At 39.1% G+C, this 19,981-nt stretch overlaps 1 protein-coding gene across 14 annotated transcripts in view; it reads left to right on the top strand.

Annotated features, from left to right (window-relative positions):
* Window positions 1-19,981, top strand: part of LOC122429488 (muscular LMNA interacting protein) — a 293,970-nt gene that overhangs the window by 155,375 nt on the left and 118,614 nt on the right. For 11 of the 14 annotated variants that reach the window (XM_043449811.1, XM_043449801.1, XM_043449802.1 and 8 more), the window contains one exon: window positions 12,253-13,794. The exons of 2 other annotated variants lie outside the window; for them this stretch is intronic. In XM_043449811.1, the coding sequence (XP_043305746.1) occupies window positions 12,253-13,794 (1,542 nt within the window). The remainder of the gene's footprint in view (window positions 1-12,252; window positions 13,795-19,981) is intronic. One more of the 14 variants, XM_043449804.1, reaches the window with a different exon arrangement.

The raw sequence follows: 19,981 nt of genomic DNA, 5'->3' as shown, positions 1-19,981 counted from the left end.
CAGAGAGGCATTGATTAAGTGTATTTCTGGTCTGCCTGGTGAAACTGAATCCATGTATGGTGTAATTTATGAAGTTATTCCTAATAATGTGTACTTAATGCCTAGTCTGGCCTTTAATCTTTCTATTACCCAGCCCTGATGTGATTTTCTACCCACATCTAGTGCTTCTATTCTTCAGCACTCTTGGACCGTCATCACAGAACACGCATCACACCCTTGCATCCCTGACCCTTGACCCTCCTGTGTGTGATGCTTCTCTCGTCCCAGCCCATCCTCATGTAACCTCGGCTACCTGAAACCGTAAGCCTCGCCCAAGCAGCACCTTTTCCAAGAGGCATTCCCTTTGAAGAGGATTTAGTTTCTTTCCTACATCTTTGTAGTTTTCCTTGTAGTTTGTAGTATTTTTAGAAAATCTCCAATATATTTCCTTTTCTCCTGATTCTAATAATGGATCTTATCTTTCTCAATAGACTGAGAACAATTTGAAGTCAAGGGAAGGTCTGTCTCTTGTTCGCTTCTGTATCTGTAGCACTTTCTGGAGTGTCTTGCATATACATGAGGTTCAAATGATGTATAAAAAACAGAAATATTTCAAAGTTCATATCTTTGAGGTGCTTGTTCAGATATTAACTCCTTTATGAAGCCCGCTTTGGTTCCTTCAGTGAAAGCAAACGCTCCTTCAAGATAATTCTAGTAGCTTTTTCTGTACATCTTCTATAACAATGATCCTATTGCAATGTGTATGTAACTATTTAGGTTCATGCCTTATCTTGCCTAGCAGATTGTAAAGTGTTTAAAAGGAACGTTCACCTTGAATCCATTTTTATTAAGCACTTTGTTCCCTACAGTGCCTACTATATCACCTTGAACATAGTGTAAATATTGGGTTGAGTGTATTTTGTGTTCCAAATATTTCTGCTGAAGTGGCATGTTTAGGCAAAAGTACTTTATGTCATCCATTCATCTGTCGATGGGCATCTAGGTTGCTTCCATGTTCTAGCTATTGTAAATAGTGCTGCAGTGAACAATGGGATACATGTGTCTTTCTCAATTTTGGTTTCTTCAGGGTATATGCCTAGGAGTGGGATTGCTGGGTCATATGGTGGTTTTATGCCTAGTTTTTGAAGGAAGTGGTACATATACACAGTGGAATATTACTCAGCCATAAAAGGAACACGTTTGAGTCAGTTTTGGTGAGGTGGATGAACCTAGAACCTATTATATAGAGTGAAGTGAGTCAGAAAGAGAAAGATAAATGTCGTATTCTAACATACCTATATGGAATCTAGAAAAGTGGCTCTGAAGAATTCATTTACAGGGCAGCAATGGAGAAAGACACATAGAAAATAGACTTATGGACTTGGGGAGAGGGGAGGAGAGGGTGAGATGTATGGAAAGAGTAACATGGAAACTTACATTCACTTCAGTTCAGTTCAGTCGCTCAGTCGTGTCCGACTCTTTGCGACTCAATGCATGCCAGGCCTCCCTGTCCATCACCAACTCCCGGAGTTTACTCAAACTCATGTCCATCGAGTCAGTGATGCCATCCAGCCATCTCATCCTCTGTCGTCCCCTTCTCCTCCTGCCCCCAGTCCCTCCCAGCATCAGGGTCTCCCCATTACCGTGTAAAATAGATAGCCAATGGGAATTTGCTGTATGTATTGCTGTATGGCTCAGGAAATCAAGGGCTTCCCTGGTGGCTCAGCTGGTAGAGAATCTGCCTGCAATGAGGGAGACCTGGGTTCAATCCCTGGGTTGGGAAGATCCCCTGCAGAAGGGAAAGGCTACCCACTGCAGTATTCTGGCCTGGAGAATTCCATGGACTGTATAGTCCATGGGGTTGCAAAGAGTCGGACACAACTGAGCGACTTTCACTTTCACTTTCAGGAAACTCAAACAGGGGCTCTGTATCAACCTAGAAGGGTAGGATGGGGAGGGCGATGGGAGGGAGTTTCAAAAGGGAGGGGATGAATGTGTACCTATGGCTGATTCATGTTGAGGTTTGACGGAAAACAACAGAATTCTGTAAATCAATTATCCTTCAATAAAAAAATAAATTTAAAAAGTACACTATGTTAAAAATCATTAAAGACTGTAATTTTAAAGCATTAAGTCAAAAGTAAAAAAGTTGTATCTGCAGTTGAATCAAAATCCTCTTAAATAAAATTCAGAATGATTTTGAAAGTTAATTTCTTGAATATTGGTGTGGACTTCTAAGAATGTCTTATTCAGGGATGAGTTCAGTTCAGTCGCTCAGTCGTGTCCGACTCTTGGATTAGACTTAAAGGAGAGGTGAATATGGATACATGAAAACAAAGTGATTTATCTGAAAATCCTATGATAAAGTCTGGAGCAAAGACAGTGACCATGGGAACAAAAAGAGGGACTTTGTGGCATAGAATGAACTGAATTTGTTCCTTGACAATACATGGAGAAAAATAAATGATGAATGAAATTTGTAACCAAGGAAATTGAATGAATGCCGGCATTAATGAGAAAAGAATAACAGGTCTTGGGAGGGGATAGGAAGAGATGAGACATCTGATGTTGAATCTGAGATGCCTGATGGTGCAGCATGATGCTATCTAGAAAGAGGCTGGGAATACTAATATGAATCTGGACATAGAAGGAAGATGGGAGACTGGAGGTATTTGCTACATAAGTTGAAGCTATGAGAATGGAATTGCTTAGTCATGGAAAGAATGCAGTACAGGAAGACACAGGATACAAGAAAGGATACAGTAAAATATAACGAACCTGTGAAAGATGAGAAGCAAAGAAAGAGGCTGAGAGGGAACCAAAAAAGTTGGAGAAGGGGGTTTCATGCAGGGAAAGCTAAAGAGACTTTCAACAAAAAAATTATAAGCAAGGCCAAGAGAGCAAAATACGCAAACATGAATTAATCAGTAATTTTAAGGTATCTCAATAATGTTTTCTTTATTAAGCTCAAGTGAATCTGGCATCAATTACATCCATTTGGGAACACAAAATACCAACCCGTGAAAGAACATTCTGGCAGCATGACATGTTTTCAGCACGAACATGGAATTATCACACAGGAAACACATTGTTCTCTGACTCTGATGTCAGGAGACCACCTGAGGCAGGCAGCTTTCCTCGCCAACTCTGTACTTTCATATTTTCTAGCTGCTTGCCAGATTTTCTTATTTGCAGCTGCAAGTAATTCTGCCAAGTGGGACAGTCAGGTTAATATTTGCTCCTGATTGATTTAGAGAAGATTAGAAGCTAAGAGATCAAGAGGGCGAGATCAAAGGGAAGGGAGAGGTCAGAAGGCCTTTTGGGGATAGAACTGGAGGTGAAGCCCTAGGGGGCCCCCATGGGAAGGTGTGGCCCCTGCAAGGAAAGGAGGGGCTTTCTCTTCTTTGACTGTTACTAAAACTAGAAGATTTGTGGGGATGGAGGCAGGCATGTGGGGGTCTGACCTGGCCACTGTCTCAATCTGGAATATGGGAACCTCCTGCTTCCCCAGGAGCGAGCCTAGAGCCTCGTCCTGGTTACCTGTTTGGACACACACCTCCTCTAGAAGTGGGGATGAGGTTGTCCAGCATCTGACCAGCTCTTCTCTGAAGGGCTGCCTGGTGTCTTCCACTCAAATACTATTCTAGAACATGGTTTATGAAAAAACATATAACACACAATAGAAAATATTAAAAATATAATGCAAGTCAAATAAAATACAGAACAAAGCCAAATAAAGTAGGGCCCTCCAAGTCCATTAAATATAGACATTAGGAAGTCATTGGATGACCTTGATGGGAGCAGTGAGGGTGGGATGATGGGCAAAAATCAAGCTGAAGAGTGGATAAGTGGTGAGGAAAGGGGGGTCATGCTTTGGAGAGATGGTATGAAAAAGCAGAAATGAGACTGGCAACTGATAGTCATGCCCATCTGGGTAGTGACTTGAAATTGTAACCCTAACCCTCCTTTGAAGAATGGAGTGATTCTATCAACCTTCCTTGTGAGGATTGAATGCGATCATCTATACAGCCTAGAATAGTTCCTAGCCCATGGTACATTCTCAGGAATGACTCATGTGTTAAAAAAGTTAGAAATGGTATCATGTTCGGGGGCATAGGGTAAAGAACTTGGGTGGAGGTAAATTTTTTATATATTGGTTCAAACACAGTTTGGATGTCAGAATTTAAGAAAGGACACGAAACATAAGATCAGAAGAACTAATGGTGGTCAAATAGAGGAGGTTCTTATAACAAATTCTGGGAAATTTGGACATTGGCACACGTATTATTATAATTAGACTGGATTTTAGGGGTCTGTGGAAAAGAGATACTGGAAAATCATTTGGACAGGCATTATACATAGAGACCTTTTTTGTAGTCCTAGGCCTTTATTTTACACTGAAATACCCTGTCCAAACCAGCACATTAAATCAGAATAGCCTTTCTATGTCTCCCTTACCCAGTAGACTTCTGAGCCCTGTGAAGACAAAATATCTTCTCACTTTCTTATCCCTACCACCTAACCCCTATGCCTGGGACACCATAGGTGCTTAGAAAGTGTTTGATGAATGAATGAATGAATGACCCTCCTTCTCCCATGACCCTGCTCTCTGGCCTTCCTAAACCCACTGGACATTTATTTCCTCATTCCTGAATGAAGGTAACATGCCAGGCACTAGACACTAGGGAAGTAAACTTAAAAAAAAAAAAAAAGTACCTGCCTTCAAGGGGCTTGGAAAACAGATGCAACCTGAAAACGATGACAGTGAAAGGTGATATGTTCAAGGAACAGTGACACATCTAGAGGCAGGACGCCGAGGGAGGACTACCGGGAAGCATTCACATTTGTCTGCGCTGAAATGTGAAAGATGAGTCAAAGTATTCTTGGCCGACCACCAGGGCCTGGGCATTCCAGGCAGTGGGAACAGCCAGGGAAGTCTGACACACGAGAGGGTAGAAATAGAAGGAGCTAAGAGCTCATCAAATATCCTAGGAAATACACTAGGAGAGTGACGAAATACAGGCTACAGATAAACAGTTTTGAAAAGGAGGACAAGATTGGAAGCCAGATTCTGTAGAGAAAGCAGAAGAGATAAGGGATTCAAGTGACTGGAGCTTAAGGAAAAAATAAACCATTGTAAACATTGCTGATGGCAGATTCTGTGGAAGAGCATGGGGTAAAAGCTGTTAAGAATCAGGGGAAAAGGATTCCTTTTCTATTGTTGCATAACAGATTATCATACATTTAGTGGCTTTAAAAAAACACCCACTTATTTTCTCCAGATTTTTGTAGATCTGAGGTCTGGGCACAGCTGAGCTGGGTCTTACAAGTTTGAAACCAAGATGTCAAGTCCATCTCATCTTCAGGCTTTTCTAGGGAAGGGTCTGCCTCTAAACTCCCCCGTGTTGTTGGCAGAATTCATTCCTTTGAGAATGTAGAATTCATGGCAGCTTGCTTCATAAAGCTGGCAATAGAGAGAGTTTGTTACTTTGATTGCTAACACTTGGAACCTCTTTTAAAGGGCTCACTTGATTAGTATTACCAAGTCCAAGCTCATACTACTTGCAATGTGTCAGGTCAATAAATTGAGAGAAGAGTTATTGGAACATGAACTAGTAACTTTATTCAGAAAGCTAGCAGACTAAGGGCGTGGTGAAGAGTTCTGACAAAACGTGGTCCAGTTTAGAAAGGAATGGCAAACCATTTCAATATTATTGCCTTGAGAAAGCCATGGACAGTATGAAAAGGCAAAAAGATATGACACTGAAAGATGAACTCCCCAGGTGAGTAGGTGCCCAGTATGCTACTGGAGGAGAGGGGAGAAGCAACTGCAGAAAGAATGATGAGATGGAGCCAAAGTGAAAACAACACCCAGTTGTGGATGTGACTGGTGATGGAAGTGAAGTCTGATGCTATAAAGAACAACCTGGAGTGTTATGTCCATGAAGCAAGGTAAATTGGAAGTGGTCAAACTGGAGATGGCAAGAGTGCATATCAGCATTTTAGGTATCCGTGAACTAAAATGGACTGGGATGGACGAATTTAAATCAGATGACCGTTATATCTACTATTGCGGGCAAGAATCCCTTAGAAGAAATGGAGTAGCCCTCATAGTCAACAAAAGAGTCTGAAATGCAGTACTTGGGTGCAATCTCAAAAACAGCAGAATGATCTATGTTCGTTTCCAAGGCAAACTATTTAATATCACAGTAATCCAAATCTATTCCCTGATCAGTAATGCTGAAGAAGCTGAAGTTGAACAGTTCTATGAAGACCTACAAGACCTTCTAGAACTAACATCAAAAAACAAACAACAAAAAAAGATGTCCTTTTCATCATAGGGGCCTGGAATACAAAAATAGGAAGTCAAGAGATATCTGAAGTAATAGGAAAGATTGGTCTTGGAATACAAAATGAAGCAGGGCAAAGGCTAATAGAGTTTTTCCAAGAGAATGTACTGGTCATAGCAAACACCCTCTTCCAACAACACAAGATATGACTCTACACATGGACATCACCAGACAGTCAATACCAAAATCAGATTGATTATATTCTTTGCAGTCAAAGATGAAAAAGCTCTATACAGTCAGCAAAAGCAAGACTGGGAGCTGACTGTGGCTTAGATCATGAACTCTTTATTCCCAAATCCAGACTTAGATTGAAGAAAGTTCAGGTAGGACCTAAATCAAATCCCCTACGATTATACTGTGGAAGTGACAAATTCAAGGGATTAGATCTGATAGACAGAGTGCCTGAAGAGCTATGGATGGAGGTTCGTAACACTGTGATCAAAACCATCCCCAAGAGGAAGAAATGCAAAAAAGGCAAAATGGCTGTCTGAGGAGGCCTTACAAATAGCTGAGAAAAGAAGAGAAGCCAAAAGCAAAGGAGAAAAGGAAAGTTATATCCATCTGAGTGAAGAGTTCCAAAAATAGCAAGGAGAGATAAGAATGCCTTCCTCAGTGATCAATGCAAAGAAATAGAGGAAAACAGTAGAATAGGAAAGACTAGAGATCTCTTCAAGAAAATTAGAGATACCAAGGGAACATTTCATGCAAAGATGAGCTCAATAATGGACAGAAATGGTGTGGACGTAACAAAGACATTAAGAAGAGGTGGCAAGAATACACTGAAGAACTATACAAAAAAGATCTCACAACCCAGATAATCACAATGGTGTGATCACTCACCTAGAGCCACACATCCTGGAGTGCAAAGTCAAGTGGGCCTTAGGAAGCATCACTATGAACAAAGCTAGTGGAGGTGTTGGAATTCCATTTGAGCTATTTCAAATCCTAAAAGATGATGCTGTTAAAGTGCTGCACTCAATATGCAAGCAAATTTGAAAAACTTGATAGTGGCCACAGGTCTGGAAAAGGTCAGTTTTCATTTCAATCCCAACGAAAGACCATGCCAAAGAATGTTCAAACTACTGCACAATTGCACTCATCTCACATGCTAGTAAAGTAATGCTCAAAATTCTCCAGGCCAGGCTTCAAGAGTACTGAACTGAACTGAGAATTTCCAGATGTTCAAGCTGGATTTAGAAAAGACAGAGGAACCAGAGATCAAATTGCCAACATCCATTGGATCATAGAAAAAGCATGAGAGTTCCAGAAAAACATCTACTTCTGCTTTATTGACTATGCCAAAGCCTTTGACTGTGTGGATCACAATACACTGTGGAAAATTCTTCAAGAGATAGGAATACCAGACTACCTTACCTGCCTCCTGAGAAATCTGTATGCAGGCCATGAAGCAACAGTTAGCACCAGACGTGAAACAATGGAATGGTTCCAAATCGGGAAGAATACATCAAGGCTAAAAATGGTCACCCTGCTTGTTTAACTTATATGCAGAGTACATCATGTGAATTGCCAGACTGGATGAAGCACAAGCTGGAATAAAAATTACCAGGAGAAATATCAATAATTTTACACGTGCAGATGACACCACCCTTATCGAAGAAAGTGAAGAGGAACTAAACAGCCTCCTGATGAAAGTGAAAGAGCAGAGTGGAAAAGCTGGCTTAAAACTCAACATTCATTGAACAGGAGAGAAACTTGCGGTCAAAATATAAGAGAAGAAAACAATCCCAGACAATCCACACAAAAGGTGAGTGGTACACAGCCCTGCTGAGATTTACAGAGCTTACATTATATTGGTGTCCATCCACAGTGCCTTACTAGCACATGGGTGAATTAGATACAGGGACCCCCTCTGCCTCATTCAGGAAAGGTCTGTCTCACTATCAGCTGATACCCTTATGCAGGACAAACTCATAAATAAGTGCAGTGGCCCTGCCAATCGACAGGATTATGTTAGATTTTTTAAATAGCAGCTTTAAGTAAACTAGATCTAGGAACATAAGGCAGTTGGTGGGACTGATTTGAGAATAACAATTTGCCAAGTGGATCTGCAAAAGAACAAGACAGAATGTTGACAGTAACTGCAAAAGGTTGAGATTAAAAAAGTATTTTTAAAACCTAAAATGCAAACTAGCAGGGCTTGAGGGAGATGAGACTGGGTCGTAAGAGAAGGGCTCTGCTGTGAAGGAACAGTCGGTTCATGGTAGATATGGGGAGGTGTTGATGACTCTATGAATGTCCATCCGTGAGAAGAGGACAGAGCAGTAGGTATGTTTGGGAGACCTAGCTCTTATAGTGTAAGGACTGCATTTGAGGACATGGGAGAATCAGAAGTTTCTGCCTTGCATGACTATTATCAATTGAGGGGAAAGAGTACAGCTATATATATGGACCAACTTGGTTCAAATCTTGGTAGCTATTCAGAACACAGGCAGCAGATCAGGCACTCTGGCTTTGAGTCTGATGTTTCAGAATCCATGGACACACTGGGAAAAAACTGAATATACACAGAAGCAGTTAATTTTATTTGTTTAATTTTTATTGAAGTATTGTTTATTTACAATGCTGTGTTAATTTCTACAGTACAGCAAAATGATTCAATTATACATATATATATATATACACATTTTTTCATATTCTTTTTCTTTATGGCTTATGATAGGATACTGAATATAGTTCTCTGTGCTGTATAGTTGGATCTTGTTTATCCATCCTACATGTAATAGTTTGTATCTGCTAACCTCAGTCTCCCACTCATCTCTCCCCCAAACCTTTCTCCCTTGGCAACCACAAGTCTATTTTCTATGTCTGTGAGTCTGTTTCTTTTTCGAAGTTAGGTTCACTTGTGTCGTATTTTAGATTCCACATGTAAGTGATACCATATGGTATTATCTTTATTTTTCTGACTTACTTTGCATAGTATGACACTCTCTAGTTGCATCCATGTTGCTGCAAATGGTGTTATTTCATTCTTTTTATGGTTAAGTAGTATTCCATTTTATGTATGTATCACGTCTTCTTTACCCATTCATCTGCTGAAGGACATTTAGGTTGTTTCCATATGTTGGCTATTGTGAAAAGTGTTGAGAAACAGTTAATTTTAGACTTACTAAAATGACGGGGCAACTCTATTACAGAGATTGGTTGTTCAAATTACTGATAATCTCTGTTACGTAGGATCCAAGGGTGGATTTAGGATTAAGACCATCCACCTGATGAGAGCAGAACATTGCAAGCATCCTCTGTTACAGAGATTATTGTGAATGTATTCAGAGCTCAGGATAGTTTTTCTAGGAGAAAGCTTTGAAAATGATTTTGAAGGAGGTGTATGGTAAGGGGGTCTCAAGGAGTCAGAAGAGAGCTGGGGATGAGAGAACATGGTCAGCAGTGTTTTTAGAGAAGTTTCTGAAGCAAAGGCATCAAAAAAGGTCAGGTTAGAAAATAAATGGAGGAGAAGACAGAGAACAGGCTTGAGAGAGAAGGAATTAGTGCATCAGTAACAAACCTAGAGAACAGAACAGAGGGTATTAATGTGAGAGGATGAAGGGGTTGAAATAACTTGCAGGCATCTTAGAGAAGTATATTATCCCCTGTAAGGGGTTTACAGGTGAGAAGTAAAATAAAAGGCCTATTCTGAGTAAATTGACTAAATTTTGACAGGTATCCATCCTTTCTTTCTGCATAAAATTATTCATGTCTAATAAAAATAAATGGAAAAAAATTATTCATGTCTTTATACCCTCTTTTTTTTTTTAACTTATTAATAAGAGGAACTCAAGAAATGAATCTTTTTTGTTACAAAAGGCATTCTCCTCTTCTGGGAATTTTATAAGAATATGGTACCACATTTTTATTTTAGTATAAATTAGGATAATATAAAATTAGAAAAATATATTGCAAATGCTTATTAATACATTTATTAGAAAAATATAATGAAAACACTCTTAGACTCTTCAAAATCTTTCTCTTTGAACTTTTCTTAGTTCTTCAGTAATCAAGTTTTAGAATTACTTATATTAGGTAAGACAGGACTTCATGCAATAGAATGTTTGGTAATTAGAAGCCATGGTCTTGAGGAAGTTGGAGAGAAGAGTCTTTTCTTTTGATAAGACCCTCAAAATCACAGTCCTGTGATTTTAACAGGACAATCAGGATGAATTAGTGAGTTTGTTATATAAAATGAAGTTATTTGGAAACATGGCTGAAAAGGTAATGGGATTTTTGTGGCTGTGATTAATTTAAATTTTTTTATACCAAAAGCTATGGCATAACATAAAAAGAGACTCTACATAGTCTGGAAATTTCTTCATTCATTCTGTGAGAAGAGATCAATCATTGGAAACAGAGAAAAACTTTCACTTACAGCTAATCTTATGAGTTGGTTTTACAAACACTGGATAAGCAGAATTGTTTCTAAGTAAAATGTATGTGAGGAGGTTGTTAAACTTTCTATCTCAATTTTATTGAATTCTGCTTGATTTTTAATTATCCCTGATTTTCAGATATTCTGGGTTACATGCCAAAATTACTCAACAATTATTTATGTGGCAAGAATTCTGTGTTGCAAATTTACAAACAAATTTACATATGAAAAGAAAGGAATATTTTGGATGCATTAGTTCAGAAACATACAAGTTTCAGATGAGTTGTTTGCATTTATCAGTTTTAGATATTTTTAGGACTCAAAGCTCTGATGTGAAAATCTTCACATTCGGTCTGATGGGCACCTTTTTAACGTGTTAAAAAGTAAAATCAAGAAATATCTTTTACTGAGTTTATAAATGAAGCTCTTGCTAAGTTAATTATTATGGTTGTAAGCTTTTCTGATATATACTGCAATATAACTTGTTATATATTATATATACATATATAACAATAAATATTTATTAATGTTTTCGATAACAGATATTTTCTAAATTCTTTTTTGGTACAAATATTTTCCTTTCCCTTATGGACTGATAGACCCCAATCAATAATTTTGAAAGGAAACCACTTTAAAAGATTTGGCTTTAGAATCATTTATAATTTCAGTACTTGTCTTAAAATTCTGGATAATTTTTAAAAATAGCACAAGAATACAGATACCCAGTTATTTTATGGGCTCTCCCTAACCACTTTGGGACATTATTTCTTTATTTTCTTTTTATTTGATGTGGATTGGTGAATTGCATTGTTTCAGGCAGATTGCATTTGTAAAGTACTCTGCTTATCTATTCATTCCTTCCAGCATAACTCACATCATTTGTTAACTGTCCATTCTGACAAGTAATTAGGGAAAATATTTTTCATAAGCTAAAACTCCATCCCTATTTCACCCTTGGCTTTCATTCTCTATTTATCACTGTATGGTGATGTTGGGTGCTGTATCTTTTGAATTCTGGGCATTATTTTCAGGTTTACAATGTGTAGGAAAAGTCTAAGTTTTTAGAATTTTAAACAAAGTGTGTTAAACTTTTGAAAGATTGTAATCATTTTTATCATATTATGGTTTATAGTCTTACAATGGAAAAAAAGCTATTTCCTTTTCTGAAGTGCATTTTGAAATTTATATTAATGATGATTTAAATCTTTTCAAATCACCCAATTCCAAAAGAAGATAACTCTTTTAGATTTTGTCAATGAATTGCTTTCCAAAGGGAGACATGCAAATACAATTTTATATTGATGTTTATTCTGGGGAATAAATGAGATCTAGTGTCTAAGAGTTCACCATTTATTTATATTTTATTTCAAATTCAAAGAAACGCCTCACTAGCAAAACTGAGTTTCTTCCATTTTGGGGGAGGTTTAAGGGCTTCCTTGTGTAAACAAATAGGACTGTTTGCATAAACGCACCAGTGACAAGAATGCTTTGACAGTTTCACAAATGATGTCCTATGACCCTGTCTATTTCTCTTTCCTCTAGTTAACTTCTCCCACTGCCTCTGAGCAGCTTGCCTGTAAACCACCTGCTTTCTCCTTTGTTTCTCCAACTAATCAGAAAACACCACCTGCCCCAGGCGACCTCGCCGGCGCCTCTGTCCTGGAGGAGTTCCACTCGAGGAGGCTGGATGCCCGTGGGGCCCTGGTGGAAGAAACAACCACGTACTTTCAAACTTCCGCTCACTCTGCACCCTTTTTTGCACCGAAGGGCACGTCCTCGACGTCGCAGGTCCCCCAGCCCGCTCAGGTGTCAGGTCCAAGCACAGCACAGCAGAACCCGGGGCAGCCTCCCGAAGTCCTCAAGAAGACGGTCACCTCGAACGTCCTTAGTCCCAAAGAGAGTCCGAGAGCCTCTTCTCCTTCACCAGCCTCCGGTGCTTCTCTGAAGTCGGGTGCAGCCTCCTACATCCCAGTCCGCATCGTCACGCACTCGCTCTCGCCGAGTCCCAAAGCTTTCCCCTCCCCTTTCCACGGCTCTTCCTCCACGGTCTGTAGCCAAGCGTCCTCCAGCGGGAGCCTCTCAAGGCCAGGGGTGAAACCCCTGGTGCCCTCCAGGCTTTCCGTTCTCACTGCCATCCTCAAGTCCAACCCTTCTCACCAAAGGCCCCTTTCCCCGGCCTCCTGTCCCACCTTCTCTCTCAACTCCCTGGCGTCCTCCACGCTCACGCTTGATCAAAAAGCCAAACAAACCCCACCCACACCTAAGAAATCCCTCTCAAGTTGCTCCCTGCGATCGGGGTCTCCAGAGCAAAGGGAAAACCCGGTTTCCCACCTCAGCCAGCCATCCTTCCCCTTTTCTTCTCCCACCAAAGCTGCTCCCTCTCCCCAGGCATCGGCCCTCTCTCCCCCAAAACAGGGCAGTAGCAGCTTCGCTTCTGTGATTGTAGAGAAAATGCCATCCCCGACTCTGAAGAGCAGCCCAGTGACTTCCCAGCTGCAAACCGGTACCTCCAGCTCTGTGGGTCTGCCTCCCGTCCCTCCAAGCTTTTCTCCTCTGCCTTCCAAAGGCAGACAGGATGCTGACCCCAGAGGCCCGGGAAAGCCCAGGGATATCTGCTCGCATGCTTCTCCATCACCTTCCTCCACATCGTCTTCTGTGTCTCCTCCCACTAACCCAAGGGCCAGGCTCTCCTCACCAGAGAGACTCTACCATCCGTCCCCAGCTCTTTCAAATCTGATAAACCGATCCAGGAGTGCACAAGCGCCGGCCTCTGGCCAAGGGCAGACTCCGTCTACTCCATGCCCAGCCCCTGTCTCCAGCTCCAGCTCTGCCTCTCTTCCCCGTCTAGGGCCCTCTGCCCTCCCCCTGGCTAATCCTCCCACAAAAGCACGCCAGCTCAGCCCCTCCGCGCTGCACCCAGATCTTACCCTGCCTTCAAGACTTGGGAAACCCGAAAGCTCTGTATCTGAGCACAGGTCATCTGTCTCAGCCCCGACACCTCCCTTCTCTCTAACAAGAACCCAGGAGCTGAGTGCACCTTGTACCTTGTCCATGTCAGCAGGCCCTGAGAATAAGAAACCCAAGGTATTTCTTTTGCACGTTGCATGGTGCATGCTGCTTTTGAAATACAGAAGAATTTTTTCTCCAGGGGAAAATCAATGATTATGATATTCATTCTGCTCCTACAAGGAGGTAGTGCAAGAGGATATAAGACTTGGTATATTTGAATATGTGGATGAACTATAATCTGTTTAAAATTGTGCATGTTTCTGAAAACCTCTTTGATTTTGCAAATCCTCTTATGGTAACTTTTTATATCTATGGCCTTAAGGGCATTTTTCCCCAGGCATAATGAGTTATATTATTGATCCCAAAGATGGAATTTAGAGCAGTTAGATGAGATTTGGGAATATGATACATTTATGATTTATTTAATAACATGAACCCTATTATCCACCAAGATATCCTATACTGATAGAATAGTAGATAGGATTAGTGTAAAATGGAATTTTATATGTCAAGCCCCAAATGATTGCAAAGTCAATTTGAAAACTTTCTATTTCCTTTGCTGGCATTTATTTATTATTATTAATTTTTTCCCCTTCTACAATGTTGATTTCTTTATTGCTTTCCATAAACCTCAAGCTAAATCAATATGTGTTTAGTTATATATTAATATATATATATGGCAAAATAGAATAGAAATTTCCTTTGTATGTGAAAACTATTTGCCTTATTCTAAACACTAAATACATAATGATTATAAAATACAGAAAGAGTGGACAGGCTGGGTATAGGGAAATAGAATCTAAGAGAGGAGAAATATTGACTTTTAAATGCTCCGACATAACCTGTTGAACAAGGATGTGGATCGGCATCTATCTTAATGTGAGAAGGGAAACGTTTGAAGGAGTTACCCATAGCATTCATGGTTTATTTGTCCTGGAAGAAGGCACCTCTGCTCTAGAATGGCACCTCTGCCAGCTTCCCAGCTGTTCCCATGTAACTTACAATGTGGAGTTTATCTGTGGTTAGATAGATAGCTTAGAATTCAGTCATTATTATACACATGAAATAAAATTATGAAAATGCCTGAATTTAGAAGGGGATTGGGATTTTCAGTTCAGTGTATTGAAATAACACCATTAGAGCATTCAGGTTGATTCCATGGAGATTGTGTTCAACTCTATCACTGTCGGGGTGGTGAACTAATCATGGGAAAGATGAAAGAGCCACATGATCTTGTATTAATAAGATCTTAACCTATTAAGATTACAATTTGATTCACCTTAAAAGCATGCATTAGACATCTACTGTATGCCCACCGCTATACTAGCTTTTTAGAGGATGTGTGTTTTATTTTTAAGGAAAAGATAATCCTTTGTCTTAAAATACAATTTTTTATTTAGCAGAAAAGCATACATATATCTGAGCTTCCCAGGTGGTAAAGAACCCTCCTGCCAATGCAGGAAACAGACGTGGGTTATATCCCTGGGTCAGAAGACCCCTGGAGCAGGAAATGACAGCCCACTCCAGTATTCTTGCCTGGAGAATTCCATGGACAGAGGAGCCTGGCAGGCTACAGTCCATAGGATCACAAAGGGTCGGACACAACTGAAGCGACTTAGCATGCACACACATACATATATATATAATGTGGAGAAGCTGTAGAGACTTAGTAAATTTACAGTAAACCTAGAAAACAAGGGCAAGGCAATATTAACAGTATAATACAGATTATGTATAAAAGGTCACTGAATTCAGAGAAATATTGTTATGGAATATGGTTAGTGAGGGAAGTTATCATAAATGTCAGGCCTGGTTGGAAATGTTTAGGATTTAGCTTAATGAAGAGGAAAGCAGTTGGCATTTCAGAAATGTTAAATGACCTGACTGAATATACAGAAGATGGTCCCAGATGAATGTATGTGGACACATAAGAATACTGGTCTTATCATCAACTAGTGATAATAGCAATGATAATTACGGTAACAGAGATCAAAAACTCTCTGTGAATCATGAACCATCATAGTAGTTACCAAAGCTGTTAAAATTTAATTAGAAGAGACTATGTCTGTTAATTTTGTTATGACCGTATAAGATTGGTCATATTATTTTCTCCATTCTCTGTACCAAGAAACTGTTGTTCAATGAATAGCTTGCTCAGGTAATGTTTCTTATGCTGACTGAGATGACATTTATATTAATTGAAGCCTACCGAATCTTGAAGCCATTTTTTTTAAACTGAGATTTACTGCAACAAAGCAATAACTCATATTCATTATAATTTTAGCTTGATTTATTAGTTCTTAGGAAGGAAATCATCATTATGAGATGATGATTAGTATGATCAATTGATATAATATTTGGATCATTTTAAAATGTAATTTTCCAGATTATGAAGTCCTTCTATTTTAAAAAGCAAATGGGATGGAAGAAATCTTTTACCCTAATTTTAAATTTGAAAAAGTGGTTTATTTGAAGTAAATGAGCTGGTGGTTATTTTTTCAATACATATATATTATTATGGAATTCACTTGTGATATATTAAGAAAAAAAACCCTGGTGATTTAAACATTACCTTTTCCTGAATTTATTGACAATTATCTCTTAAACCACACTGCGTTATACTTAAATTATTCTTTACCTTTGTGAAAAGTAGTTTTACTCCACTGGCTTCTTTAGAGAGTTTCTGTTTGTGGTTCACTTCGCTTTGTTTATGTTTTGTCCTGTTTTTGAAGAGTTGGAAGAGGATGAGCCTGAAGGGAATTCTGATAAAATCTTTTTGTCCTAAAATCAAGTTTTTTGATGACCTGTTCCTTCGCAGCTCACTTACTACTCCCAGTATTGAAGAATTCTTGGCATTTGCTTTATTTATTCCTGTTTAGTTTCTTTATTTCCAAGTTCATATAATTCAAGCTTATAGAAATGCATGATAAAATTTGATGAACTGTATTAAAATATGAAGAGTGGTGATAATTTATCCATTTTTATCTGTTTCTTTGAACAGAAAAATGTTTCATATAATGGATAAAATTTATAATAACTTCTGAAAAATTAGTTTCTCTTGAATAACTCTCTTTATCATATTTATTTCCTCCTTGTTTTTTTTTTGCTATTATCTCTCTAGGTAAAAATCAGCCCGTGTGTGTGTGTGTGTGTGTGTGTGTGTGTATAGAGAGAGAGAGAGAGAGAGAAAGAGAGAGAGAGAGAGTTTTATATATATATATATATGTGAAACAAAGTAAAGTGAAGTTGCTCAGTCGTGTGTGACTCTTTGCAACCCTATGGACTGTAGCCCACCATTCCCCTCCATCCATGGGATTCTCCAGGCAAGAATACTGGAGTGGGTTGCCATGTCCTTCTCCAGGGGATCTTCCCGACCCAGGGATCGAACCTGGGTATCCCGCATTGCAGGCAGACTCTTTACCGTCTGAGGCACCAGGGGATTCACACACACACACACACACACACTCATATATAAACTTGAGTATAAAAAGTTTATTAAAATGAACACTGATGGATACTGGAAGAGATAAGCTTACCCCAATTCCCAGTTTCTTTTGATGTTTGACTAGCTTTGCTTAAATTGCTAAGATTGTTTTATAGATTGATAGGAGGAAATAGACAAAAGCTTTGGGATATCAAATAATTTCCGTGTTTTTATGGAGTTTCTTATCTGGCTCTTTCCACTGTGGTTCTAACCTGAGCACAGAACCCTCTTTGAAGTCAAAGAGTTTCAGATTTAGATCAGCTTCCCTCAGTGCCAGATCCCAAAAGGAGAGTGGTCCTATTATACAGAAGATGATCAAATTAAGACATCAGTGCTTGAAAGGTATTAGTTCCAAGCCTGGGCCCTATTCTCCTTTTATATGAAAATAAAATGGAACAGCTGGATAATGCTGAGCTAAATTCAGGGATAAGACGTGTCTGATATTTCTTTCTCATAGATAGAATCTTAAGGTTCTGAGTCTATATAATGTAATGGCTATATTTTAATTTCAGCTATGGTTGAAAATAAACGACTTCACATTATAATCATGGCCCTGGACAGGATGGGTGTCTCCTTCATGTTGCTCCCATGGCTCTTTGAGCAACATGTGTATTGTTGGAGACCTTTCTTTTCGCCTTGGGGAAGCCTGAATATCAGAAAACTAATCCACAGAGTTGTATTTGGGCTTCTAATATATTTGGCCTTCACTTATAAAATAGTTCATATTTTTCTCCTAGTGGGTTATCATGGCATTCCATATGGAAATTTGGGATGGTCATTATATCAAAAACTCATTCATTTTGCTCCTCACTGATGATGGTCTAGAGCTCTGTGAGGGTCCAGTGGTGTGGCTGCCCTGGCTTGAACGCTGTCTAGGCACATAGCTTATTTAGATAATCATTTGGGAGCTTTTTGATATTTCCTGAACTTCTATAAAACTGACGTTTTATTATAAACAATATTATAATAATATATAAAATATATATAATAATATATAATAAAATATATATAAATATTACATATAATATATATTATTATATATAACATATAATAATGTATAATAATATTATAAATATTATAAATAAAACTGATGTTTTATTTATAAACATTTTATAAAATAAAATTTATAAACATTTTATAAAATAAAACAGCAGTTTTATTTATAAACTCTCATTCCTTTAAGGCATCATAACATTTCCAAATATATCACACTGGAGACTTGGTGGTAAGCTTCTATGTGACTGTCTCCATTTCTGCTGATCCTCATGTAATCTGGGAAACAAACAATATGAAATGTACCTTCATGAGGAAAAATGGAGGTTTTAATCTGGATTCACAACAAATCACTCATTCCTATAATCAGTATGCATTGAGTGCTTATTATGTATACATTTCAAAGTTGCGAAGATGTTGAAACCAATAAAATTGCACAAAATGCCTGCTAAAAGAATGTTTATAATCTACGGTGAAAGAGAAACAACCCTCCCTCCTCAATAAGTAAATTGTCTTGTCTATGAGAAGATCATAGTGGTTTGGAGGAAAGTCTATCAGGGTAAGAGGTGGTGGTTTTCATAAATTTATATTGGGTGGTGGAGATAGGTTTCTTTGAGAGGGTGACATCTGTGGAGTTGATGCTTCTTGAGAGAGTATAGTCAGGAAAAATTCCTAAGGCCACAGACCACCAGGCCGGAACAAAGAACAGATAGGGAGCCAGGGTGGCAAAGTAGAGTGAGTGGGGGAAGCTGCGGTTGTCAGAGGGAGATGTAACTGGGAGAGCTTGGTCCTATGAGGACTTGTGGACCACTTCTAAGTCTTCAATATTTTAAATTTTAATTTATTTACTTTTACTGATGCATAGTTGATTTACAATATTGTGTTAGTTTCAGATGTACAGCAAAGTGATTCAGTATATATATATATATATGGTGTTTTCCAGAGTCTCTTCCCTTATAGATTATCACAAGATATTTAGCACAGTTCAGTTCAGTTCAGTCGCTCAGTTGTGTCCGACTCTTTGCGACCCCATGAACCTCAGCCCACCAGGCCTCCCTGTCCATCACCAGCTCCCTCAGTTTACCCAAACTCATGTTCATTGAGTCGGTGATGCCATCCAACCATCTCATCCTCTGTTGTCCCCTTATCCTCCTGCCTTCAGTCTTTCCCAGCATCAGGGTCTTTTCCAATGAGTCAGCTCTTCGCATCAGGTGGTCAAAATATTGGAGTTTCAGCTTCAACATCAGTCCTTCCAACGAATACCCAGGACTAATTTCCTTTAGGATGGACTGGTTGGATCTCCTTGCAGTCCAAGGGACTCTCAAGAGTCTTCTCCAACACCACAGTTCAAAAGCATCAATTCTTCTGTGCTCAGGTTCTTCACAGTCCAACTCTCACATCCATACCTGACCACTGGAAAAACTATAGCCTTGACTAGATGGACCTTTGTCGACAAAGTCTCTGCTTTTTAATATGCTGTCTAGGTTGGTCATAACTTTCCTTCCAAGGAGTAAGCGTTTTTTTATTTCATGGCTACAGTCACCATCTGCAGTGAATTTGGAGCCCAGAAAAATATAGTCAGCCACTGTTTCTATTGTTTCCCCATGTATTTGCCATGAAGTGATGGGACCATGTGCCATGATCTTAGTTTTCTGAATGTTGAGTTTTAAGCCAACTTTTTCACTCTCCTCTTTCACTTTCATCAAGAGGCTTTTTAGTTCCTCTTCACACTCTGCCATAAGGGTGGTGTCATCTGTATATCTGAGGTTATTGATATTTCTCCTG

This window comes from Cervus canadensis, chromosome 28 (genome assembly GCF_019320065.1).
Source record: "Cervus canadensis isolate Bull #8, Minnesota chromosome 28, ASM1932006v1, whole genome shotgun sequence".
In the NCBI taxonomy this organism is placed as follows: domain Eukaryota; kingdom Metazoa; phylum Chordata; class Mammalia; order Artiodactyla; family Cervidae; genus Cervus; species Cervus canadensis.
The sequence above is the reverse complement of the archived record's forward strand: the minus strand, read 5'-3'. Positions and strand labels throughout refer to the sequence as shown.